This window comes from Mangifera indica, chromosome 20 (assembly GCF_011075055.1).
Source record: "Mangifera indica cultivar Alphonso chromosome 20, CATAS_Mindica_2.1, whole genome shotgun sequence".
In the NCBI taxonomy this organism is placed as follows: domain Eukaryota; kingdom Viridiplantae; phylum Streptophyta; class Magnoliopsida; order Sapindales; family Anacardiaceae; genus Mangifera; species Mangifera indica.
The window spans coordinates 11,606,457-11,633,634 of record NC_058156.1 but is presented as its reverse complement, the minus strand read 5'-3'; the positions used below and the strand labels follow the sequence as shown (position 1 = coordinate 11,633,634).

Here is a 27,178-nt window from a genome sequence, read left to right as displayed (position 1 = left end):
AATACATAAAAGGGATAGTAGTTCCATGTGACAAACAATCCGTTTGAAAGAAATGGTCCAACAATTTGTTTGAAAGAAACCAACTTTTTTAAATCTGTTAAAGAAACAATATGTGATGAAATTTTATTTTATTTTTATTCAAAATTATTATTAAAAAATTTATATATTATTTATGTATTCATTTTATATGTTTAAAATATATATACATAATTTTATTATTAAAAAAAATAAATTGATAATAAGATGACAACATAAAAGTGACAATATGACTAGGGAGCATCGAAATTCATGGAAGATTGATCAAATAATAGCGACGATAGTCTTCTATGGTTCTGATATTCGGGAAAATAAGACGGAATCCTCTAGAAGCTGTTCAAAACATTGACCAAGACTCTCAGTTTCGATGTTTCTTCGTTCCTTCTTATCCAAAGAGAGGAATCTGTGGTGCTCATTTCTCCTGTCCTGTGCACAAGGCAAACAGTGACTCCTAATTTTCATCGTATAACTCAAACTACCATTGTTACTCCTGTAGTTGAAAGAAAATTTTCATCCAGAATATAATAGTCGTTTGGCCTTATTAATATCATTAGTTATATTATTTTAAATACTATATATTTTATTATATTCTGGATATCTTTCAGTTAGAGATACATACATGTATTAATATTTTAAAAGTAATATTATGTATATATACTTTAATTTAGATATATAATTAATATATTATTATGTGATTAAATATTATTTTATCTTTAATTCAAAATTATTTAAAAAATTTTACTATAATAAAATTCATTAGAATGAATATTAAAAAAATTAAATCATCATATTTAAGTTTCATAAAAAAATAATTATTTTTTTAATTAATAGATAATAAAATTATTTTTTATAAACTGTAAGATATTATTTAACCTTTTTTTTTTTTTCCCTTTTTTGGCCTTTTAATTAATTTTATAGTCCAGACTAACCCATACCAAGTTCTCTATAAAAAGGAAGAATGAGCTCCTTATTCTCCGATAGGCTGAAAAATTTGCAAAATTGATCACTAATCGTAGAATGGAAGGCCCCAGCAGCATGGTGAGAGTTGATACGTTGCGGAATCTACAGAACCTGGCCAAGGAAGGAGATGTGGAAGCATTATTTTCAATACTTGAAGAGGATCCCAACGTTTTAGAGCGTATTGATCAAGTACCATTTGTGACAACTCCCTTGCACACAGCTGCAAGGGAGGGAAAGTTCCATTTCGCCAAGGAAATACTAAACTTAATGCCATCATTTGCTTCGAAGCGAGACCATCTTGGGCGTAGCCCCCTCCATTTGGCTTTGGAAGGGAAGCACCTGCAGAAAGGGCTGAATCCTTGTGATCCGGATTTGGAGTTGCAGTACCAGAAAATTGTATCATGGTTGATAAAACATCCCAGTGAGCTTGTCCGTGTTAAAGCAAAGGGAATGGCTACTCCTTTGCACTATGCAGCTGAACTAGATGATGAATCCAGTTTGGATGAGTTTTTGCATGTTTGTCCATCATCAATAGAAGATTTGACTGTTAAATCTGAAACTGCCATCCATGTCGCCATCAAAAACAAGAATTTGAATGCCTTTAAAGTGTTGTTAGGATGGCTTCGATACTTCAACAAAAAAGAGATGCTGCACAGTAAGGACGACGAAGGAAACAATGCATTGCATACAGCAGTATCTGCAAATCAACCTGAGGTAAGCGTCCGATTTGCCTTGTCATTTTCTTTACATAAACTTCTAATATTTCCTCATCTTCTCAATAATAAAGGTGGTGAAGCTGTTGATTGGATGTATGAAAGTGAATATAGAGAACAGTAATGGTTTGACAGCTTTGGACATGGCTCAAGGTGTGGAAAATGCAGCAGTTAGGAACATTCTACTTACTGCTAAAGCGAAAACTGCATCTGAACCCCATCCGCCTTTAAGAGGTTCAGAAAAAACTTTGAAATTCAAGAAGTTTTCTGATGGCTTATCGTGTTCAGATAGAATTGGGAGAAAATTAAGGCGGTGTTTCCCAGACTTAAATAAAGTTCCTATTGAAGTCCGAAATATGCTACTTGTGTTTGCAATTTTGACCGCCACAGCCACATACCAAGCTGCACTAGCTCCCCCCGGAGGATATTGGCAAGATGACGGCAAACTGCAGCCTGCAGCGAACAACACTGGTATCAGTAACACCACCACCTCCGCTATCAGTAACACCAACACCACCACTGCTATCAGTAACACCACCACTACCGCTATCAGTAACACCACCACCACCATCTCTAGTACAGAGCCTTCTGAACAACACCTTGCAGGGAATATGATTCTGGCGGGGTCTCGATCACAATTAATTTTTCTGATCTGTAATTCATTGGCTTTTTCTACTTCTGTGTGCCTAATTTCGATTCTCCTAACTGGCCTCCCATTTCGCGGAATCATTCTCACATTGATTTTTTTTATGGTAGTTTCGTATCATACTTCTATTCTTGAAACTTGTCGCATCACCAATAGTGCCTCTACGAGGAAATTTTTTGCGTTTTTTATTTTTGAAAGTACTTATTTTGCATGTTATTTTTCCTCTTTTATTTTAACTTTCTACAGAGATGTAAACGTAGGAAAGTGAACTTATTTTTAGCTGCTGCTTGTTTATATTTTGTTGTTACTTGTAATGTTGTCTCCTTTTAATATATTTAATGAAGTTGTTTCTCTGACCCGTGCAAATTACAATTGAGTTGTTCCAGTGATACATGAGGGGTTCAATGTACAAAATGGCCTCGGTTCAAATTTTGTTCCACAATTTTTCATAGTTAAATATAAAGTTTATCTATTTGCTCTTAAAAAAAATCCAATTTAGATAAAATTTCTCGATATCAAAACAAAAAAAAAAATCCAAGTTTTATCTATACTCAATCACCTCTAAATTATACACACAATTATAAAATATATTTAATATTTAATATTTAATATATTACAATATAATAATAATGGTAAGAGAGGGAAATTTAAAAAATTAATTACTTTTTATTCCAATTCATAACTAAAATAATTAAGTAAAAGTTTTATTATGTCATTTATGTGGGTCTGAGTGTATAAAGAGGAGATCAACTGGTTTCTATCCTTTTTCTAACAGTAATATTTTTCATTGTTTTAAAACTACACTTATGACCCAAACCCCTTTATTTTAGCTTAGTGTAGCAAGTGCATCTCGCTACTGTAATAAATCTTGTTAAACTCGTAGATTAACTTGACCCGAGATGATATTGAGACTAGTATTTAAAAAAAATTAAAAATATATAAATAAAATAATAATTATAATATAAAAAAATTACAAATTTTATAAGAAACGTAAATTTTAAACTTAAAAAATAAGTGTAGTTCTTTGGATTAATCTCACATATATAAGACAATCAAAATTTAAATTTGATTAGCACATGATATTAATTATTTATTTATAGTAAATGAAACAATTGAGTGGTTATATTTTTTTTAAATTTGTAACACTTTTGTGTAAAAGTTCAAAATACAAAAGTGTAAGTACAAAAATATCTCATATTTAAAAAAATACACTCACTCACTATAAATACAAGTTAAACAAAGTATAAGTTTTAACTAAATCTAAGTTTTAGATTTCATATAGATGAAATTGATCATAAAAACGTAAGTCATTTATTATAAATAAATTTGCCTTATTTTAAATCATACTTCAAATTTTTAACATATTTTTTATATTAGACAATATAATATAAAAAATTTATTTTTATTAAAATAAATGGAATACTAATTAAGGATTCAACATGATACGAGTGTTATATATAAGGTTGTGTCACAAGTCTAATAATTTTTACTAGGTCGGCCCAATATGAAATCCACTACTGTGTCAGCCTAAACCCAACATGACTCATACGTCTCATAGGGCGTGCCAAAGCCAACTTGGCATAGCACTACTCACTATTATATCTAATTATATTTCTATATCCTTTGTCAAAATTTAAAGGTCAGATGACTTATTCATACCTAAGATTTAATTCATTAATAAATTTTTAAACGTTAATTTTAAAAAATTTAAATACTTACCTTGTTTTCCTGTTACTATTAGCCTTTATAATCTTTATTATTCGGTATTTTCATTTTCATTTAATTTCTTGCCAAGAGAAAAAAATTGTGCTTTCGTATTAAAAAATAATGATAATAAGAGTCCCTTTTTTTTAATTTCATATATCCTTATCTGGCTCCACACCTACCTAAACGAAAGGACCCTGCATCCTAAGCTTCTCCCCATTTACAAGAAACCAGCTCTGTATAAATAAAGAAAGCACGACTGCTACTGCTTATCATTTCCTTTTCCATTCAGCCCAAAACTCCTATATCTTTTTACTTCATAACGAAGAGAGAAGGTCGCCAACACGGCATGGTTAGGAACCTGTGGGGTGTTACCATCACATGGAACCCTAGACGATGCTAAACAAGCTCGATGCCCCCCCGATTTCCGGGATTTTGACCAAGGTGTTGACGAAACCAAGCAATAACTCTAAGGGTGGAAGTCGTGTATTATTTTATTGGTAAATAATAAAAAATTTTGATAATTTTTATTATTAATGACGATATGATAAATAATATAAGGTATAATCTGATTATCATTTTTATTTTAAATATTAAAATATTACTAAAATAATTTTGATTTTATTATAATTATATTTTTATTTATTATTTTTAAGACAAAAATGCTCTTATTTTTAATTAGTATAATAAATAACGTAAAAAATAATTTAAAATAATTATATATAAGACATTTAAATAAAATAATATATTAAGTAATATAATAATCAAATACAATAATTATTTATACTTATTCATTATTACTAAATTTTATCAAATATAATAATAATTTATATATAATGTTGTTGCCATCGTTGACACTGAGCGTATCTTGAATCTCTTCATGGTGGATTTTGATAAAAATTCATCCAAGACATCCTCACAATCGTAAGCAATGTCCATGATATCTAATACCCACCGCTCTATACTCTCATCGTATCTTTGCTTTTTTTGTGCATCATTTATGAAACGACGCATCTTATTCAACTCTTCTTCCAGCCATTCCACACCGTCTTTCGCCCCTCGCAAGAACTCTACTTCTCCGACGACATAGTTCCCAAGCTTCTTAGTCACAGATGAGACTACAGAATCAACCATACTTTACAAGTTTTTTTTTTAAACCCTTTTTAGCAAGATTCAAGGACGAATTTGAGGTTTGGTGATTTATCTGACTGATGAGAGCTCCTTTAAATAGCCTGGATTTTTAGTTGATTGTTTTTTTTCATTATTAATGTAATTAATATGCAATAAGTTTGATTTATTATTCGTACTGCCAGTTATTTAAGTGTTATTATTGAATTGAGGCCAAAGGGTTATGTCCCACCCAAGGTATCCTTCTTCCCTGTATACCTCCCATTAACTTTAAAAATCTCATTTAACTACTCATGGGCTATTAAACTTAACTAAATCCGTTGATAATATCATTTTTTCCTCTAAACCCTAAAAACTAACACTTTCCCACCAATCCAAGTTTTTAAAAACTATATTTCCTCATTGTTGATGACAAAAGCGACAACTAAATTGGTTAAATCTTGTAAGATAAAGATAATTGTGCTTGTCTTCAATTCGATCAAGAAGACCTTTTCTCCAACGCTTGTGTTCATGTTCGATTTGGTTGACACGAAGGATGCTTATGTTCGGTTGAGATGACGGAGCCAATTAAACGCGATGAAGAATGCATGCCGATTTGTTGGCTCTATCAAACGCCCTTCATCTTCTTCATTATTTTTGTTGATTCGTTGTCTTCGACAACTAAAATAGAGTGTTGACATAGGCAAAAGAGAGAGCGTCATCGATTCGTGTTGGATTCCGATCGTCGAAGAAAGAGAAAAAGATTGAACCTTAGGGGGGAAATATAACTTTTTAAAACTTAGGTTTGAGGAAAAATTATTAGTTTTTATAATTAATAAATGAAAAATGAAATAAATTTTATTTTTTAATATTTTTTAAAAATTAACGGATGAGAGTTTGAAAATACACTAAATCTTAGATGATAATAAGTCTTTTTTGGTTTTTTTTAAACCAAACTATTTCTTCATGTTATTTTACTTAGGCCAAAGGATTATTTTTCATCCAAGTTTCAATGCAAAAATAAATACATATCGATAAGGTTTTAAAAACTCAAACACCCACTCGTAAACTAATTACTATTAAATTTTTTTTTTAGAAGTAAGGTAAAATCGTTATTTTATCACTAAACTCTAAAAATTTATATTATTTCCCCCTTTAATTTGAAAAAAGTAACAATTTTATTTTAAGATTAAGTTTTGAAAAAAGCACTTCCCCCCTTACGGTTTCAAACTCCTTCTTTCATTTTTCAATGACCAACTTCGGCTGAGTCATCTTCTTCCTCCGCCATTGACGATGGACAACTTATCGATGCAATCCTCCTTCGTTGAAAGCAGTCGTCCAAAAGACGAAGTCTTCATTGTATTCCAAATCCACGAACTCATCTGGTGTTGTTGTCGTCTAGAAAACCAATCAAATGATTTCATTGGGCTTTGTCGTATTGCTATCGTCGTGGATCTAGATTCATCATCTTGGTTTCTTTCATCATCAACAGAGGCAGAAGATAGCTCTACCGAAGTCAGTTGTTAAAAAATGGAATGAGAATTTTAAAACCCTAGAGGGGGGAAGTGATTTTTTCAAAATTTAATCCTAAAAAAAAATTGTTAGTTTTTCAAACTAAGAGAAAAAAATAATATAAATTTTAAGATTTTAGGATTTAATGAAAAATAACAATTTGACTTTTATCCCCAATAAAAAAATTTAACAGTAGTTAATGCATAGGTGAGTATTTGAGTTTTTTAAACTCTACAAATATGTATTTGCCTTTGAATTAAAATTTAGGTGGGAAATGGTCCTTTGGCATTTTACTTATTATTGTGGTTTCGTCATTCAAATTGGCTAAATAACTATTTCCCACCCAAGGTTTAATGTAAACCTAATTTCTCAATCCCTAAGGGAATACTAAACTTAAAGCCTTCATTTGCTTGGAAGCAAGATCATATTGGGCATAGCCCTCTCCATTTGGCTTTGGAGGGGAAGCACTTGCAGGAACGGCTTAGTCGTCATGATTTGAATTTGGAGGGGAAGTACCAGGAAGTTGTTACGTGGTTGATAAAACATGACAGTGGGCTTGTCCATGTTAAAGTAAGGGGGATGGTTACTCCTTTGCATTATGCAGCTCAACTAAACAATGAATCCAATTTGACAGACTTTTTGTATGTTTGTCCATTATCAGTCGAAGATTTGACTGTTAGATCTTAAACTGCTGTCCATGTCACCCTTAAAAACGGGAGTTTGAAAGCCTTTAAAGTCCTGTTAGATGGCTCCAATACTTCAACAAAGAGGAGATCCTGAACTGGGAGGATGAAGAAGGAAACAACGCATTGCAGACTGCAGTTTCTGCAAATCAACCTGAGGTAAGCATCCCATATGTTTTTTACTGCTAACTCAATTTGCCTTGTAATTTTCTTTGCATAGGCTTCTAATATTTCATTATCTGGTCAATAATAAAGGCGGCTTCCACTGTTGATTGGATGTATGAAAGTGAATAAAATGAACAGCAAAGGTTTAACAGCTTTGGACATCTTCAATGATCGCCAAGGTCAAGATTTGGTAGATGCAGCAGTTGGGGACATTCTACTTGCAGCTGAAGCTAAAAGTGCATCTCAACTCCATTGTCCATCTTTAAGAGGTTCAGAAGAAGCTTCACTATTTCAGAACTCTTCCAGGGGCTTATCATTTTCTGCAAGAATTCCGAAAAGCTTTGGTCTGGGTTACTGAAGCGTTGATAAAGTTCCACTTGAAGTCCGAAATGTTCTACTTGTGGTGGCCATATTGATAGCCACAGTCACCTATCAGGCTGCACTAAGCCCCCCTGGAGGATTTTGGCAAGAGGACAGCAATCTGCAGCCTCCAGCCACCACCAGCACTATCAGTAACACCACGGCCAGCACCATCTGTACTACAAAGCCTTTTGATCACCTTGCAGGGAACATGATTCTGGGGTCTTTAGGCCAGTTATTATTTTTGACATTTAATTCTTCAGCCTTTTTTACGTCTGTGTGCTTAATTACCACCCTCGTGACTGGGCTCCCATTTTACTGAATCATTATCACATTGATATCTTTGATGGTATTTTCGTATTATATTTCTATTCTTGAAACTTTTGACTGCGACGAACGGACCTCTGTAGGGCCCTTGTTTCTCATTTTTCTGCTTGTAAGTTTTCTTGCAGCTTATCATATTCCAATATTTTTAAATTACCAACAACTAAAGCTCACATGGCATGGCCGCCGGAGGAACCTACGTCTGGGAAGCTTTGAACAACCTAAGATGTGAATTCAACTAGTGAATTTATTTTTCTGTGTCACTTGTTTATGTTTCGTTGTTAGAGTAAGCATTGTTTCTGATGTTACATCTGCTCCGAAAACACTAAATACAGTTGTTTCTTTCACTGCTACAAACTACAATATAGGGCTGTCAAAGTCCCCAACCCCAGCTTGGTTCGGCCCTATTATTTTGAAAAAGCCTGTGTTGGCTCGGAATTGATCAAAGCGAACCGTGTCAAGCCTACAAGCCTAGTGGGCTGTATCAGGCCTGCAAGCTTAACGGGCGATGAGATAAAACATGTGGGTGGGTTCATTAAAAATATTAATAAATTATATTTTTAAAAATTGATTAAATATTAATAAAAATTAAAAAATATTATAAATTATAATTTAGTAGATTGACCCATAAAAACATGGCCTACAAATGTATTTTATAATATTATAAAAAAATATTATAAATTATAAACATGTTTTTGAAATTAATGCAAACAACCAAGTAACAAGCCTCATATCAATTCTTTTCCAAAACACATAATATGATTGGGATCTGGTTTTTTTATTTTACCTGAACTGGAGTGTGGTTTATCGAAATGAACATGACAAAATGGAGGTGGACATATCAACAAACCAATCAAATGATCTCCAAAAATGTATGAATTCTTTTATTGACTCTAAAATACAAGACATCTTAGATATTTTTACAAAAGACTATCAAATCTCAACCATTGATTGATCAAACTAGAAATAACAAATTGTAACAAAACTCACCATTGGATTAAAGAGAATAGAAACCAAAACACAGTGTCGAAGGGTCAAGGAGGCGAGTCGAAGATTCACAACAATAAGTGGAATCAATCTTGCTCAAGTTGATGTAATGAAAAACTCACTGTTTTAGCATATGTTGACTAATATCCCCCTCAACCAAGAAACAGTGCGTAGGGAATACACCTTTGACCAATAAAAGGAATCATTTTTATTCAGGTTGCTATCTATAAGTCTGTTAATCAGGCCTATTGAACCGGGTGTAGCTTATTCAAGTCCATATTTGATAAAAAGTTCAAGTTTAAGCTTTACACTTGCCAGTTCGGGCATCAAATTTTTTTGTTTTGTCTTGGTTCATTAAATTTTTTCAGGCTTTAGGCCTATTTCGAACATATTTCCTGCATGAACCTACAAGTTTAAAAACTTGCAAAAAAAAAATACTGATGTAATCCCTAGAAGTTTGAAAATTTGACAAATACACCCCTATCCATAATTGATAAGAAAATGATCACATAATGCTTATGAAAAATTATTTTTGCAGTATACATTTACCAGATTTTTATTTTTATTAAATAAAAATATAATCAATATATGTTCACATAAAAAATTCTAATAATAAGAGCATCATGAAGAAGATTATGGAAGATAACAGAGAGTATGTCAAGTGTATACAACAACTTTTACAATATTGGTTGGATGTATGAAGGAGTGAAACTGAGATTAGAATCAATCCCTAAAAAAAATAAGCATATGACTGTTAGGTGATATGCTTTTGTTTCATAGAAACAAACTCATTTCTGTTGTTTCTCGTTAATATGACCAAGTTCAATGAAGATAGTTTTAAGTTCCTCAAGTTTCATTTAAAATTGACAATTTGACCTCTCAAACTGGATCCATAGCCCACTCTTCCTAACTCTTCAATAGGAATAAGGATGAGACGAGGATGAAGTTGACTAAAATCTCTGTAATCAAAGACTATAATAGAAATATCCCCGACCTATCTTCTCTTCAATTTGTCCCTTACCCTATATATCCATCGAATATTTAAATATTGAAATACTTTAAAAAAATTTTAAATTATTATAAATATATTATAACATATAATAAATATTTTAATATTTTTCTAATTGAAATGAGAAGGAGAAGGAGAGAAAATTTTGTCCCGGGGGGAAGGGGATGGAGATTCTTTATTATCTCTATGTTGAGGATGTCATCTCTAATTCCATTGTGTTAAATTGCTGGATGGTCTACGGTCATGCTTATTTTTGGAGCTCCTTCATTTATTGCCTTGAAAAAAAGGAGATGACTTTTAAATTTCTTTCTGTCTTGTCACTTTTAGACTTGAACTGTTTTGAATTGTTTGACTATTTTTTAACTGTTATGAACCGACAAAAGGAAGTTTTTAGGAAATTTCGTGCAGCTACCATGAAATAAAATTGAGTTGCGCTTTTTGAAAACGCGTCATTAACAACTTCCTTATTGCAGTGAAGTCTTAACGATCAAGATACAAGTTTTATGGTTTTTTCTCTGAAATTATTGGCATGGAAGCCCCACCACCGTATTTTCATGACCTCACGTTCACAATTTCCACTCTCGGTTGCCACTCCTTATCATACCTTCTTCTTTATCGAACCAAACCAATTCAGTTTGAATCAAACTATTAATTTGATTAGAAGTATTACATATAAGAGATATTACTTATGATGTGTGATTTTAGGATTTAGAATTTAAGTACAAGGTGGTATCACACATAAGGGATAGTTATTTCGTGTGAGCCTAGGCAAAATTGCTTGCAAAATTGAAGGGAATGATACTGAAGAATGATTCATTCACAAGCATCTATCATCTTGGGTTTTACTAATCTTGATAGTATGAGTTGAAAGCCTCGAAATTCCTGGATGGTGGACCATATAATTGGGACGTTAGTCTTCCATGGCTATGATATTTGGGAAAATGAGAAGGAATACTCCAGAAGCTGTCCAAAACATTGACCAAGACTCTCTGTTTCGGTGCTTCTTCGTTGCGTCCTACCAAAGATAGGAAAATGTGGTGCTCATTTCTCCTGCCTGTGCACAAAGCAACCAGTGACTCATAATTTTCATTCTTATAACTCAAACAAATACCCGTGAAAGGAAATTAATCATTTACGTTAAAAAATGGGGTTAACAGTAAAATATCAAATATATCCATAATTCTAACTATAACATGACATAATTCACTTCAATATGTATAATATAAAAAAAAAAAAAAAATCCTTCACCAATGGGAAAAATTGCAGTCTTCCGAGGATGTAAAATATCAAGTAAGTACATTATTGATTTAACATTCTTCATGAGTCTACTATTAGATGTAAACTATTACATGAGTTCTATTTGATGTAAACTATTGTATGAGTCCCCTTAGATGTGGAATGTTCGATGAGACATCCTTTAGTTGTGATTTGTAAAACATCACATAAATCTTCATTCAGATGTAAATTATGATGTAGTACTTTAATTGAACTGCATGTATCTGTAGATGGGACTCTAATTATGGTCAGTTTAATTAGAAAATATTTTATTATCAAAATTTAAAAGGTTATTATAAAAATAAATTATCTTAAATATTAATAAAGATAAATTAATAATTTGTTTAGATAATAGATATTTATAAATAATTTTTGTATTTAATTAATAATGCTAAAAAAGATATTAATATGTTATTATCTAACGTATTAAATATAAATAATATAATTAATAAAATATATAAAATTTTATTATACCAAAAGCGCGAGCAAGGGTTTATCCAAAGTGTCAAGCCATGTTAATTCGTGGATCAGTGTGGAATGTTGATGATCGGGCTACAAAAGGAGGGAAAACAAAGACAAATCGGAGCCACATTCAATGCAACATTCTTAATTAAAGAAAATATTTAAATTAAAAAAAAAAAAAAACTTAAAAGATATGTTGATTACAAGATAAATAAAGACATGACTAACAACTCTTGACATCAGGTTATAAGCTGTTAAAAAAGAAACAACTAACTTCCTAAAAGCTTTATCTTTTCTCTGCATACTCATTCTTCATTTGCAACTTAACAACATTACCTACAGTCCACCTCAGCTCATGTTGTGGCCCCTGTTGACAGCTTCACTGTGCAGCCGACAAGTTAAAATCCACAGTCAATTAAAAAAAAATTTAATTTTGAATTTGATATGATCCAGCTCAAACTTGATTTGTTTATGATAAAAGTCTAATATTTAGGCTCAAACTTAATTTATTTGATCTAAACAATGATTTTAAAATTAGATCAGATCGATTGATTCAACTGATTGAACCGGTTTTAAGTTCGGTTCAGTTGATATAAAAATAAGGTTTTTTAATTGATTCAGTCAAGATTTGGGTTTTACCGATTGAACCGATCAAAAATTAGGTTTGACCAAATTTGACTAAAATTTTAAATTTTTTTTAAAATTTTAATTATTTTTTAATAATTTGATTATTTTTAATTAGATTGGATGAATTTCTAAATGTTTGTTAGGAAAAATAAAATAAAAAGAAAGAAAAAATATTTCATATCCATTGGAATGTCTTCTATACCCAATAATTTACAAATTGTGTTTTTTTGTATCATAAGATTGAAACTTTTTTTATTTTAATTGTTTAATTAAAATCAAATGAATAATTGTTACTCCTTAAAAAAGATATGTTCTAATCTTTATAGGTATGAGTATCATGATTGATTTTATTTTTTACATATTTTAAAGCAAAATCTATTTATTATAATTTGATAATAAACTGAACCGATTGATTCTCTGATTATACTGGTCAAACCATGAACTAGTGGGATAATCGATTATCTTGATTGATTTTATTTTTTACATATTTTTAAGCAAAATCTATTCATTATAATTTGATAATAAACTGAACCAATTGATTCTCTGATTGTACTGGTCAAATCATGAACTAGTGAGACAATCGATTCGATCACCCATCCAATTTTAAAAACATTAGATCTAAACTTAAATTCGAATTTGAATAATTTAGATTAAATCGAACTCCTACAATCTAGCATGAATAATTTAGATATGTAATTAGATAATTTTAAATTAAAAATATAATTATACATAATTATATAATATTATATATAAATATATATCTGTTTGTATTAAATATACATATATGTCAAAACTTAGAAAAAGAAGTTGGTGGGAAATTTAGGTGAAGCTACGACGAAATAAAAATGAGTTGCCTGCTTTGAAAAGTCATTACCAATTCCCAAGTTGCAGTGAAAACACAAGGATAAAGATACAAATTTTTTGTTTTCACTCTGAAATTATTGGCATGGAAGCCCCACCACCGTACCTTCATGACTGTGCATTCACAACTTCTACTCTCCATCGCCACTCCACCCTATCACACTTCGTTTTTTAATGAATTAATTCAGTTCGAATTTAATCCTTTAAAGAGAGATGATACACATAAGGGATAGTTGTTCCATGTGAGCTTAGGCAAAATTGCTTGCAAATCTAAGGGGAATGATACTGAAGACTGATTCGTTCACAAGCATGTCTCATTTAGGGTTTAAATCTTCTTGACGGTATGAGTAGTGTGCCTCGAAATTCCTGCAAGATGGACCATATAATAGCGATGTGTCTTTCATGGCCCTGATATTTGGGAAAATGAAAGTACTCCAGAATCTGTCAAAAGCATTGGCCAATATTCTAGGTTTTGATGCATCTTCGTTGCTTCTTATCCAAAGATAGGAATCTGTGGTGCTCATTTCTCCAGTGTCCTGTGCACAAGGCAAACAGTGACTCAGAATTTGCATTCTTACAACTCAAGTACCACTACTATAGTTGACAGAGAATTTGCAAAAGATATCTTTAAACAGCTACACAGACATGGATGAGAGGTTGCAGAATGTTGCCATGGAAGGAAATGTGGATGCATTATATTCAATACTTGTAGAGGATCCTTATGTTTTAGAGAGTATTGATAAACATAAACCTTATCTATCAAATTTAAATATGTACACTATCAAAATTTACTTTGATGTTAAGAAAAAGTTGATATATTCAATAATAAATTATACAAAATTATTTTAAATATTATTTTTAAATGATTAAATATTCTAATCACGGATCAAATTAGGGATGAAAAAAATATTTGAAAGTCTAATTTTGGATAGAAAAATGTGATTCACTCTAAAAAAATGAAAGATTTCCTGATTATAAAACTAGGACTTTAAATGTGTCTCTCCTGGATAAGAATCCTGATTATAATAAAATATTTAGTATTTAAAACAATAAAAATAATGATATTAATAATCTACATCAAATTAGCTTGACTCTATCTAACAAAATGTTAATTTCATAATCTAAATTAATTAATTTGACCCATGTGAACCTAAGCATTAAAGTCTACTTAGTGCCCGCAGGTACTTCATATTAGAATCTATACATTCAAATTGTTCAACATCCCTTTTATTAGTAATTAAATTTATTATTAATTTTTGACCAAATGGGTATTTCCCAACCAATGTCCTGTGAGCGTACAAATTCTCATTTGTCATTCACTTATGGTAGTACAAACTTATCATTCCAATTTATGAACAGGGCATGTACAGTATAATAGATTCTTTCTTTTTTTTTTCACTTGAATTAGAGTTTGGTTCATCTTATTGAACAAAACATAATGGAGGTGGACACATTGGTTCATTTTTGTTTTGGTGACTATCAAAATGTCTGTCAACCAGACCTGTGAACTAGGTTTAACTTATTCAAGCGCAGGTCTGAAAAAAAATTTGAGCTCAAGCTTTGGGCCTTAAATTTTTTGTTCAAACCCATTTTATTAAATTTTTTCAGGTTCTGAGCCTTTCAGGCTATTAAACCTACATCTTCAGAACCAAAAAAAAAAAAAAACACTTTTCCATCTTCTATATATTTGAAAATCTGACAAATATACCCATACCCACCATCATTAAAGAATGAAATGTGATAGGGTGGAGTGACGACCGGGAGTAGAAGTTTTGAACGCTAGGTCATTAAGTCATGGTGATGGGGCATCCATGCCAATAATTCCAGAGAAAAAAACATAAAAGTTGTATCTGGATTCTTGAGCGACATGGGAGTAGGTAATGACTCATTTTCAAGAGTGCAACTCATTTTTATTTCATTCACCCTAAATTTCCTAACAACTTCCTTTTATCATTTTCATAACAATTAAACAGTCAAACAATCCAAAATATTTTAAGTTTAAAGTAACAGGACTGGGGAAGAAATTTAGGAGTTCCATAAATAAGTATGAAGGTACAGAAACAGAAACACAAAAATGTGAAAATGTCGAAACTGAAATGTTTAACGTAGTTTCTCAGAAACACAAAAGATGAAAACAAGGGAAAAAGTATAAATATAAAAAATATAGAGGGTTTCTCAATAAATGCCAACTTTTATATAAAATATACAACAAACTGTATTTCTTTAAAAAAAATTGTGACAACTTTTTAATAACAATAAAGTGTGCATTCAATTAACTTGATTTATGAACTGACAATCAAATAAATAGTATATATCAAATCAAACAAAGCTAATTTTTGAATGTTCACTAATAGTTTTGGTTTTATACCAGGGCATTTTGGTCATTGTACATAATTTGGGTATTTAATTAAATTTCCCTTAAATTTATTTTTCTGTTAAAATAAATTAGATAATATATCTAATGATAAATTATATAAGATTATTTTTAATCAATTAAATAATTTGATCACCGATCAAATGGTCTAATCGACCTCTGGACCGGATCCACATATAGTCCAGCTCTGCAGGCAATGTAAGAAACATCTCCGCTAACTATATGTATATTCAGAGCAGGTGTAGCATCATAAACAATGCTAACTCTATCAACATAACATAAAAAATAGCAGCAACAGCTGAGTTCGCATCTTAGGTTGTTTAAAGCTTCCCAAACGCAGGTTTCTCCAGCGGCCATGCCAAGTGACTTTCCAACGTTGGTGATTTAAAAAACGAAAAAGGAATATAATATGCTGCAAGAAAACTTACAACCAAAAAAATTAATAAACAAAGGCCCCACAAAGTAACTTTCGGTGTAGTAAAAAGGATAGATAAAAGAAATATAATATGAAATATAAAATGTTTCGGTGGTGTATGATTTATGGCAATAAAAAAAATATTAAGAGTTTATTTTGCTTATTATACATAAGTATCATTATAATATAAAATTCTCGAAATTTTTTATTTATTGAGAAATCAGAATAAAAGATAAGTTACTATATTAATTTTTATATGGCCTAACCAAGTGCGCCTGATCATTTTGTTAGATAAAGTGAAGGCAATTGGATTTGGATGTAGATTATTATTTTATATACAGTTTCATGAGTCTGCCATTAGATGTAAAATATCACAGTATACTGTTCCATGAAATGTTCCATGAGACATCCTTTAGTTGTAATTTGTAAAACATCATATAAGTCTTCATTCAAACGTAAATTATGACGTAGTACTTCAATTGAACTGCATGTATACTGTAGATAGGACTCCAATTAGGGTCCACTTAATTAAAAATATTTTATCATCAAAACTTAAAAGGTTATTATAAAAATAAATTATCTTAAATATTAATAAAAATAAATTAATAATATATTTAGTCAATGGATATTTATAAATAATTTTTGTATTTGATTGATAGTATTAAAAGAGATATTAGTATATTATTATTTAACGAATTAAATATAGATAATATAAGTAATAAAAAATATAAAAATTTATTATACCAAATGCACACTTCCGAGTTTTTGTGAACAAATGAAAATTTTTTTACGGTTTATCCAAAGTGTCAAGCCATGTCAATTCGTGGCTCAGTGTGGAATGTTGATGATCGGGCTACACAAGAAGGGAAAATAAAGACAAATCGGAGCCACTTCCCATTTGTTGCAACCTTTCGATCGTTTGAAATACTTTTTTTTGGTTATATTGTACAGAAACAAAACAAAAATACAGTAAACGAATTTTAACAATAAATGCAAGGATTTTTAGACTAAAGATAATGATATAATCTTGATTCAATGCAACATTCTTAATTAAAGAAAATGTTTAAATTAAAAAAAAAACCTAAAAGATATGTTGATTACAAGATAAATAAAGACATGACAAACAACTCTTGACATCAGATTATAAGCTGTTAAAAAAGAAACAACTAACTTCCTAAAAGCTTCATCTTTTCTCTGCAGACTCATTCTTCATTTGCAACTTAACAACATTATCTACAGTCCTCCTCAGCTCATGTTCTGGTCCTGTTGACAGCTTCACACATCAGCAGTCTACGTCAGTCTAATGCAGCGGCTTCTGAGGCATTTTGATGCAGATGTTGCAATGAATCAAGATTATATTATTATTTTTCAGACTCAAAATCCTTGTCTTTATTATTAAAATGCTTTTCGTATATTTTTGCTTCTTTTTTTTTTTTCTGCCCAAAAGAACAATAGTTTTGGTCGAAAGCTGATGACGTGGAAACCAAATGAGGTGTAGCACGACAGTTCTGATGGGATAAGCCATCTTTTGAGAGAGCCGAATAGGCACCAGAGTCACCAACTCAACTGGGTTCGTAGAAGGCACTTGGTGAATAATTATTGTGTTGTGAGGATGCAACTCGCTTCAATAAATATAGCATTGCTCTTGATTGTTATGAAAATGACGAAAAGAAGTTGGTAGGAAATTTAGTGAAGCTACCACCAAATAAAATGATTGTCAATAAATATAACAGGTCAAAGGAAATTTAGGTGAAGCTACCACGAAATAAAATGACCCCACCACCGTAGCTTCATGACCTCGCATTTACAACTTCCGCTCTCTATCGCCACTCCACCCTATCACACCTCATACTTTATCGAATCAACTAAATTCCAATTTAATCCTCTTAAGAGATATTACACAAAAGGGATAATTGTTCCATGTGAGAAACAATCCGTTTGAAAGAAGGGAAATTATTAAAAATAGACAAAATTAAAGGGGTCAAAGCAAAATTGCCCAAAAAATTTAGGTTTAAGCAAAAATGCCCATGTTTTGTGAAATGACGAAACTACCCCCATATATAAAGTTAACAAATTTTCACTGTACAACGGAGAGAAAATTCCAAAGCTTCCCACCTCCCACAGCAATCCCACGGCGAACGTCATTTCCACCGATTTTCTTTCGTTCCGGCAACCGAAAATGGCAAATAAGGTTAGTATGTCTCCCGTAATCTTCTTTGGATCAATTTATTGCTGATATTACTGAGATTTGATTGAGAATTTTAGGTTTGAAATTTTAGGGTTTACGGTATGAAAATGCTTAAAATGTTTCGATTTTTGGTTGTTTTCGTTGAATTGATTGAGGGGTTTTATGTTATACAATGTGTAGATTTGATTTATGTAAAAATCGGAGGCCAAAACCACCAAAAATTGGCCGAAAATGCTGCCGAATGGATCGGCTGTCTTGCCGTGGGAACGAAGTTTCCCACGGCAAGAGATTTCTCCCACGGCAGCTAAATGGACAATGGGTTTTTGGGGGCGTGAAATGGCTTTTTTAAAACATTGGGTTTTCGGGGAAATCTTTAGCCCACGTCGGGTTTTTATGATATTTCGTAGGTTGTCGTGGGAAAAGTGCAATTACGAAACTGCCCCCCTTTATAAGCACAGCAAAATTTCATTTCCTCCCACGGCAAGTTGCGTTTTCACTGTGCATTTCCACGAAAATTCGAAAAGCATTCCACCTCCCACGACAATCCCACGGCGAACGTCATTTCCGTCGATTTTGAAGCTTCCCGGCAACCACAAATGGCAAACAAGGTTAGTATATCTCCCGTAATCTTGTTTGGATCAAGTTATTGCTGAAATAATTGAGATTTGATTGAGAATTTTGGTTTTGAAATTTTAGGGTTTACCGTTTAAATTATGCTTAAAATCTTTCGATTTTTGCTTGATTTGGTTGAATTGATTGAGGGCTTTGATGTTATTCAATGTATAGATTTGATGTATGTGAAAATCGGAGGTCGAAACGACCAAAATTGGGCCGAAAATGGCTGCAAAATGAATCGGTAGTCTGTCGTGGGAACGGCGTTTCCCACAGCAGCATGAGTTTTCCCACGGCAGCGACATTTCCTTGTTTAGTTGGGGGGTGAACTGGATTTTTTAAAATGTTGGGGAGCCGAATGAGATTCGGTACAACACAGCGGTTTTTTTGAAAATTTGTCATATAACAATGGACTTTTTTGATTAATGAATTTTCATTAGGGGTTAAATGGAGATTTTTCTTATCTACGGTTTCTGATCGTGTAGTTTTCGAATTTTATATCCGTTTTTTCTGTTTTAGGTTTGTTTATATCTATTTTTCAAATTTTAAATTCGAGTTTTCGAATTTTGGTGCTTTTTGACACAACTTACGATGTAACGACGTAATTTCAACTTAATATTTCGATTTTTCGTTTATAGGATATATCGATTCGTTTTTTTCAATTTTTCAAATGATTTTTCAGTTAGCGATATTCATAGGTATTTCAACGTATAGAATTCGAATTTTAGTCCCGTTTTTTCGAATTTCACTGTTTTAGGATATATCGATTCGTATTTTCATGATCTCCGAACGATTTCCCAAGTATCGTTACTTTTAGGTATTTCAACGTATAGAATTCGAATTTCAGTCCCGTTTTTTCGAATTTCACTATTTTACGATATATCGATTCGTATTTTCAAGATTTTCGAACCATTTTCTGATTATCATCATTTTTAGGTATTTCAGCGTATAGAATTCGAATTTTAGTTCCGTTTTTTCTAATTTCACCATTTTAGGATATATCGATTCGTATTTTCACGATCTCCGAACGATTTCTCGAGTATCGTCACTTTTAGGTATTTCAACATGTAGAATTCGAATTTCAATCCCGTTTTTTCAAATTTCACCATTTTAGTATATATCGATTCGTATTTTCACGATCTCCGAACGATTTCTCGAGTATCGTCACTTTTAGGTATTTCAACGTATAGAATTCGAATTTCAGTCCCGTTTTTTCGAATTTCACCATTTTAGGATATATCGATTCGTATTTTCACGATCTCCGAACGATTTCTCGAGTATCGTCACTTTTAGGTATTTCAACGTATAGAATTCGAATTTCAGTTCTGTTTTTTCTAATTTCACCATTTTAGGATATATTGATTCGTATTTTTACGATCTCCGAACGATTTCTTGAGTATCATCACTTTTAGGTATTTCAACGTATAGAATTCGAATTTTAGTCCCGTTTTTTCTAATTTCACCATTTTAGGATATATTGATTCGTATTTTCAAAATTTTCGAACAATTTTATGATTATCGTCACTTCAAGGTATTTGAACCTATACAATTTGAATTTTAGTTTCGTTTTTTCTATTTTACGTTATCATTTCATGATAACGTATTAGATTGTTAACATTCTACGGCAATTGAACGTATAGAACTCGAATTTCAATTCTTATTTGTTAAGTTTTGTCATTTCCTTTTTATTTATTTGGTATTTCTCATCTTTTTATGTTTGTTTCACTAATACATTTGTTTACATATTTATTTTCATGAATGTCTAACATATTTTATGTGATTGTTACAGGATATTTCTCGCAAAAGAAGACAGGTTGACACAGAGCTGCGCATTCCCGACGAGTCCAGACACTTCCGGGCAGATGCTATATCTCGCGCACAGCGTACTGCATTATCCCGGATTTCTTCTACATTGACCCCTCATCAGTTGCGACTATTTGAGAGGACGTGTTTCGGGTCCTTCCTTCGTTTACCCGAAACCAAATTCTGCGGGATATTGGTTCATACATTTTTACTCCGACAGTTACATCCACTCTTTGCCAGAGACGAGTTTTGGTTTAGGGTTAGCAGGGTTGATGTGAGGTTTAGCCCGTTTGAGTTTGCGTTGGTGACAAGACTTTCGTTTAGCCATCGGACCGATGTTTATTCATATATTCCTCGCTCCTCCAGACATAGGATCAGATCTACGTACTTTCGCGATTGTCCGAAGGTGCAGTATCACGACATCGAGTGTGTTTTCTTGTCGAGGCCATGGGGAGATGACGATATTGAAGCTGTCAAGCTCGCCTTGTTGTATATTCTACACATGGTTTTGTTGGGCAATGATCGACGAAAGAAGGTGTCCACGGAGTACTTACAGTTAGTTGATTATTTGGACGGGTTTAATTCTTACCCTTGGGGCGTCGTTGTATGGCAGATAACATATGATTCTATGTCACAGGCGAGTGAGAGAGTCTGTGACGGACGACATCAGGAAATCCGTAAATACGACCTTTACGGATTTCCTTTTGCATTTCAGGTAAGTTTTATATTATTATTTATATATATTAATTGGCAAAAATATAAATTGCTTTATTTACCTCGTAAATGATTATATTGCAGTATTGGATATATGAGACTTTAGAGACGTTACACGATTGGATTGACCTTGTCGATCTCTATGCGTCCCCACGGATGTTGAGGTGGCGTACGCGAGACGTCCCTATTTGGACTCATATAGGTCGTATTTTCACTGGTGATCCGGTATGTACTAGTAAATTAATAAGTCGATTAATTCATTATATGTTACAATTATTTTGACTTATATATCTTCATCATTAGGAGGATGTCACATTCCCTCTTCGTCCATCAGTGATCGAGAAGGGTTTACCGTGGTACGCTGAGATTCGTGAGTACACCGGTTTACCCGATGCTGATTCCTCCTCATCTTCTACGGTCCCGACTGCGACTAGAGACGGGGCTCCTCCATCCTCGGGACCTTCAGATGTACCCGTAGAGACTCCACAGACACATGAGGAGCCTATTCAGCCTTCGGTTATGGAGCAGCCTATATGCTCCCCTGTTGTTCAGAGCCCACAGACACATGAGGAGCCTATTCAGCCTCCGGTTATGGAGCAGCCTATATGCTCCCCTGTTGTTCAGAGCCCACGGACGACAGAGCATCCTGTAGTAGAGGACCACCCTAGCGTGGAGGAGCATCCCGGAGTGGAAGACCGCACTACCCATCATGCCACCGAGCATTCTCCCCCATTCGTATCACCTAGCATTTCTACATCAGATGCTGCTTTAGCGCACTGGGGGGCTATGATTTTACGTGAGATATCGAGTTTTCGTGACGATATCTCTTCCCAGATGACCCGATTACGTGACGATGTCTCTTCCCAGAGACTCGATTAGAGGATCGTATGACTCGTTTGGAGGACATCGTCACGCGTACATATCCACCACCCGTCGCTCAGGTTGTAAAAACACTTTTAATTTATTACTTATATAAAATGTCTATAGTGTTATTATTATGACAACTATTATTACATTCGCACAGGAGAGGGACGAGGATATCCCACCGACATCCCCTGTTGATACCGCAATACCATCCCGTCACCCACACGAGGTCCGTATGATATTTCAAATTTATATTTATTGTTAAATGTCATTATTATATTATAATATTGTTATATATGAAATGTCACTAATTAAGTTATTATTACTAATATCTTAGGGTAGCGGCCGGGAGGACGCACCGGTTAGTCCTTCTATTGCATCGATCGAGGGTTCTCCTCAAACACCTTCCCCGGAAGTTCAGGTTAACTTTATTTTTAAATTGTCATTGATTGATCTGTCCTTTCAATTATTATATTTCAAATTTAATGATATTTTGACTGTTTTTCAGGACGAGCGATTATGGTTACTTGCTGATATCCCGAGCTCGACCAAAAAAATATTGGATATTGGTTCACAGGAGGAGGACTTCCAGGGGGACGATTTTGAGGCCATCCCTATTGAGGTATATCAATCATACTTAGTATATAAATAGTTGTATATATTGGTCATTGAGATGTTCAAAATTTGTATTTTCTAGTCCGCCGAGAGAGCACGCGTGGTGGACTTGACCGTGCTTCAAGATTCTCCAACTAAACCTCCTCCCGCATACGTGGAGAAGGTAAGATAAATCGATTAATGCTAATTGTTACGTAAGATGAATGATGAATTAATTATTTTTTTGGGATCATGCAGATGATTCGTACAGCACGTGGTCGGATCGTCCAGAAGGGTCAGCTAGTTCGCACCCCGTATACGAATCCACTCAAAGGAAGGGCGAAACGGCAACCTACGACCATTCCATCCTCTACCTCTGAGCGTGAGGAATCTTTCCTCACGTGGTACACCAGCGCCACGGTTTCCGACTCACATGATGTCCACTTCATCGGGTCGAAGTCGAAGGACAGCTTTTGGAGGCTTGTTGTAGAGTTACGCGAGTGGTTGACCGATGATGTGAGTTGTCTATACTATATAATTTGAGAAAAACTAGATATATTTATTAATAACTAACACGTGAACTTGTTTATACCATTTTAGCATGTGGATTCTTTTTTGGCTTTACTACGCCGACATCAGGATGATCACCAGTCGACTATCTCCCAGCGTTGGACGACTGCCCACACATTCTTCGGAGGCCATATTGAGATGGCTTGGAAGAGTTGGCAGACCACACCGATTGACGAGTTCGAGTTTTCGGGGCTCTTCACGAGGATGGTTGATGCAGCGTACACCCCGGGATTGTTATACAAACCATGGGGGATGGTCGATCAGGTATAGTTTATATTTATTTCTATTACATTCAAGAACATATCCTAAAACAATAATTAACTAAAATGTTTCATTGTTTATAGGTTTTCATCCCTATAAACTTCCAGAACGCACATTGGGTCGCTGGAGTTATAGATTTTCGTGAGTGGTCGATTACGGTGTATGATTCAGATATTTCATTTTCGGGGAATATAGGGACGTTGGAGCAGCGTATGCGACCATACGCGACCTTTATTCCCGCGTTATTAGAGGTGACGAGTTTTTGGGCAGCCTGTGGGAGGACTCCACGACGTGATCCCCTCACTGTGCATCGAGCGTCGGATGTCCCTCAGCAGAGGATGGGCTCCGGTGACTGTGGCGTGTATATGTTGCGATTTTTTGAGTGTTTGGCATTTTCACGGAGCTACGTTTTCCCCCGAGAGTCGTCTACCTCCATGCGTCGACGATTGGCGACGCAGTTGTACTTTCACTGTATTGAGTAGCTCACAGATGTATATTTATCATTTTTCCTATGTTTAGATGTATATATTTATTATTCAGTCTTCTACCTCTATGTGTATATTTTACTTCATCGGTGGTTATATATGGATATGTTTCGTATTTGATTCCAGTTTTTAAATCATCTGGACATGAAAAAATAATAAAAACGTATGATAACTCAAACATGTAAAAACTTGAAAAAATGAGAGGAAATAAAGTAATACTGGAATATATTACATCAAATGACAATAAAATTACACATTTTGAAATAATAATAAAAATACATCGGTTACATATCTGTTCTACAATGATGAATCATACAACAAACAAAGTTGAGTATAAGTATGTCAAGATCTCGTTCCTTTGCCTTTTGTGGATGAATTCTGCGGGGCGGAGCTACGGACCGATGCTGGGGATTTACAGTGGGTTCGTGTGTGGCCCGGTTCATGGCAACGACTACAAATCCTCGGTGTAACTATTTCTCCTTGCGATGGACGTCGATTTCTGTTTGATGGACGACCTGGACGACGACTATCAAGGACAGGGGGCAAAATAACTCTCTCCTCCGGTGAGTGTAACCAATCAGATTGATTTCCAAGGGGATTGATCGGTTCCTGATATATTGCACGGTAAATGTCGGTGCGGAAGAATGGATGAACCCATGTGTGCACATTCGTGAGTCTCATATGTCGTGCCACGGCAATGGCATGCTTGCATGGAATACGTGAAAGCTGAAACTTTCTACACGTGCAAGACATGTCACCAAAGTCCACAATACCCATGAATCCACCAATTCCAACAACCTGATACCGAGTATTCGTAATCGGTCGAACCTCCAGACTTGCAGACTTTGAAAGATGATTGCTGATCTTCTCTTCTGCCCAAGGGGTGAGGAAGTTATGACATTCACCTGTAATTCGTAAAAAATATTAAGAACAGATTTGGTAATATGATTAACGAAGTGGAAAAAGTATATGAGACAAATTTTAATTAATATCGATTTGATACTTACTTGCATGGGTTCTCTTTTCGTAAAACCATCGTTGCATGGTACCACGAATAAACTCCAAGAGCATGGTTATAGGTAGGCCCCGTGCATGTCTGACAAGCGCATTAAATGACTCAGCAATATTTGTGGTCATGATGTTGTATCGATGCCCTGGAAAGTATGCTCTACTCCAACGATGAAAGCCGACATCCCGTAGATAAGCTCCCGCTTGGGGGTTCATTAAGTCAATGGATTGCATCATCGAACCAAATTCAGACTCTGTGTATGATTTAGCGGCTTTCCAATATGCAGCCGCGACCTGTAAGATGGTAAAAATTATGAAAACTCATTGTAAGCAAAATGTTTGAAAAAGATAAACTGTTATAAATTTAATTACTTGTTTACACTATACCTTTGAGTCTCGTTTATACTTTGCTCGCATGTTACACAGAAGGTGATGACAACAGCATCCATGGTCGACATCTGGAAAGACTTCACCCATTGCCGAGTAGATAGCATGATGTCGATCGGAGATTATTGCAAGCTCACAGACATCAGGGATGCATTCTTTAATTCTCATAAGAAACCAGCACCACGTGTCGTGATCTTCCTTTTTGCCGACACCAAAACCAAAAGGATATATCTGATTATTACTATCAAGACCCACCGCAATGAATAAATGCCCAAGATACCGACCTTTAAGGAAAGCAGCGTCAATGCAAATAACAGGGCGAAGATATTGTCTAAAAGCACGAACGAAACATCCTAACGCTATGAAAAAATTTGTAAATCGATGCTCATCATTTGTTTCAATAGCAGTAACGGTGCCCGGATTAGTATGTTGTAAATTGTAGCGATAATCAGGTAACAACATAAAAGATTCCTCCGGTGAACCCCTCAATGAATTGATAGCCCAATTTCTTGTCCGCCAAGCCTGTGAGTAAGAAATATCAATTTTATATCGGTCGGCGATGTCTATAATTATTTCTTTAGGTCGATAAATTCGATCAATCATCACAAACTTTGATCTCATTAATTGACCTAAAGCTCGGGCCCCCGCTTGTCTGTGATTTGGCAGGATTTGATCAACTAAACATGTGTGGGTAGGATCCATAGAGTTGATCCCCCACACATCACCGACAGTGGACTTGGTTGCATGTAGATACCACTTACAAGTTTCAACCTTGCACTTAATTTCCCACCGTTTCTTGTCGGACTTTTTGACACCAAATTGAAATCCTTTAAGTAATGCGAATTGCTTCAAAGCGTCTTTCAATTGGACTTTGCTATGAAAAATATCACCTAACTTGACACCATGCTCCTCTCGGATCGATCTGGAACCACCTGATGATGCTGATGGTTGTGGAGGAAAATCAGGAAGCCATCTAAATGGATCAGTGGGGACATTATCAAAAAATGGCCCAGAATAATTTCCACCACCTGAAATAGGATCTTCAAGCTGCAAACTATCCATACCCTCGGTAACAGATGCCATATACTCAGGCTCTACATCTTCTGAAGGAATGTCGGGCATATCGTTTCCATCAAAGTCACCCCAATAGGGAACTATATCCTTTTCTCCATGAGCCCATGAGTTTGCAATATACAACGGGTCATTACTGAAATCAATCAACTTTTCCAAATCGTATTCTTTTTTTACCCAAGTACTTTCTTTTTCATCTTCATCTTCATCTTCATCATCCTGCCCTTCAATTGGGGTACATGTAAGAAATACAGGAATACATTCCTGAAAGTACTGGGACATATCAAGAAGACTTTGGACATCTTCATCATTTTGGATCTGGATGGGGCCGTCGAGCTCAATTTTTTTTGGCTTCATTGATACTTCAATGTAGTTTTTCATTGGATCAATACTGCAAGTCT

At 34.0% G+C, this 27,178-nt stretch overlaps 2 protein-coding genes across 2 annotated transcripts; both read left to right on the top strand.

Moving 5' to 3' along the window:
• Positions 1-1,003: 1,003 nt before the first annotated feature.
• Positions 1,004-2,711, top strand: LOC123204600 (ankyrin repeat-containing protein BDA1-like). The gene is made up of 2 exons (XM_044621352.1): positions 1,004-1,710; positions 1,784-2,711. The coding sequence occupies exons 1-2, from the start codon at positions 1,054-1,056 to the stop codon at positions 2,621-2,623; spliced, it is 1,497 nt and encodes a 498-aa protein (XP_044477287.1). The 5' UTR covers positions 1,004-1,053; the 3' UTR covers positions 2,624-2,711.
• A 4,351-nt stretch (positions 2,712-7,062) lies between these two features.
• LOC123204599 lies at positions 7,063-8,022 on the top strand. Its single transcript, XM_044621351.1, has 2 exons — positions 7,063-7,520; positions 7,617-8,022. The coding sequence occupies exons 1-2, from the start codon at positions 7,468-7,470 to the stop codon at positions 7,882-7,884; spliced, it is 321 nt and encodes a 106-aa protein (XP_044477286.1). The 5' UTR covers positions 7,063-7,467; the 3' UTR covers positions 7,885-8,022.
• The last annotated feature ends 19,156 nt before the right edge of the window (positions 8,023-27,178 follow it).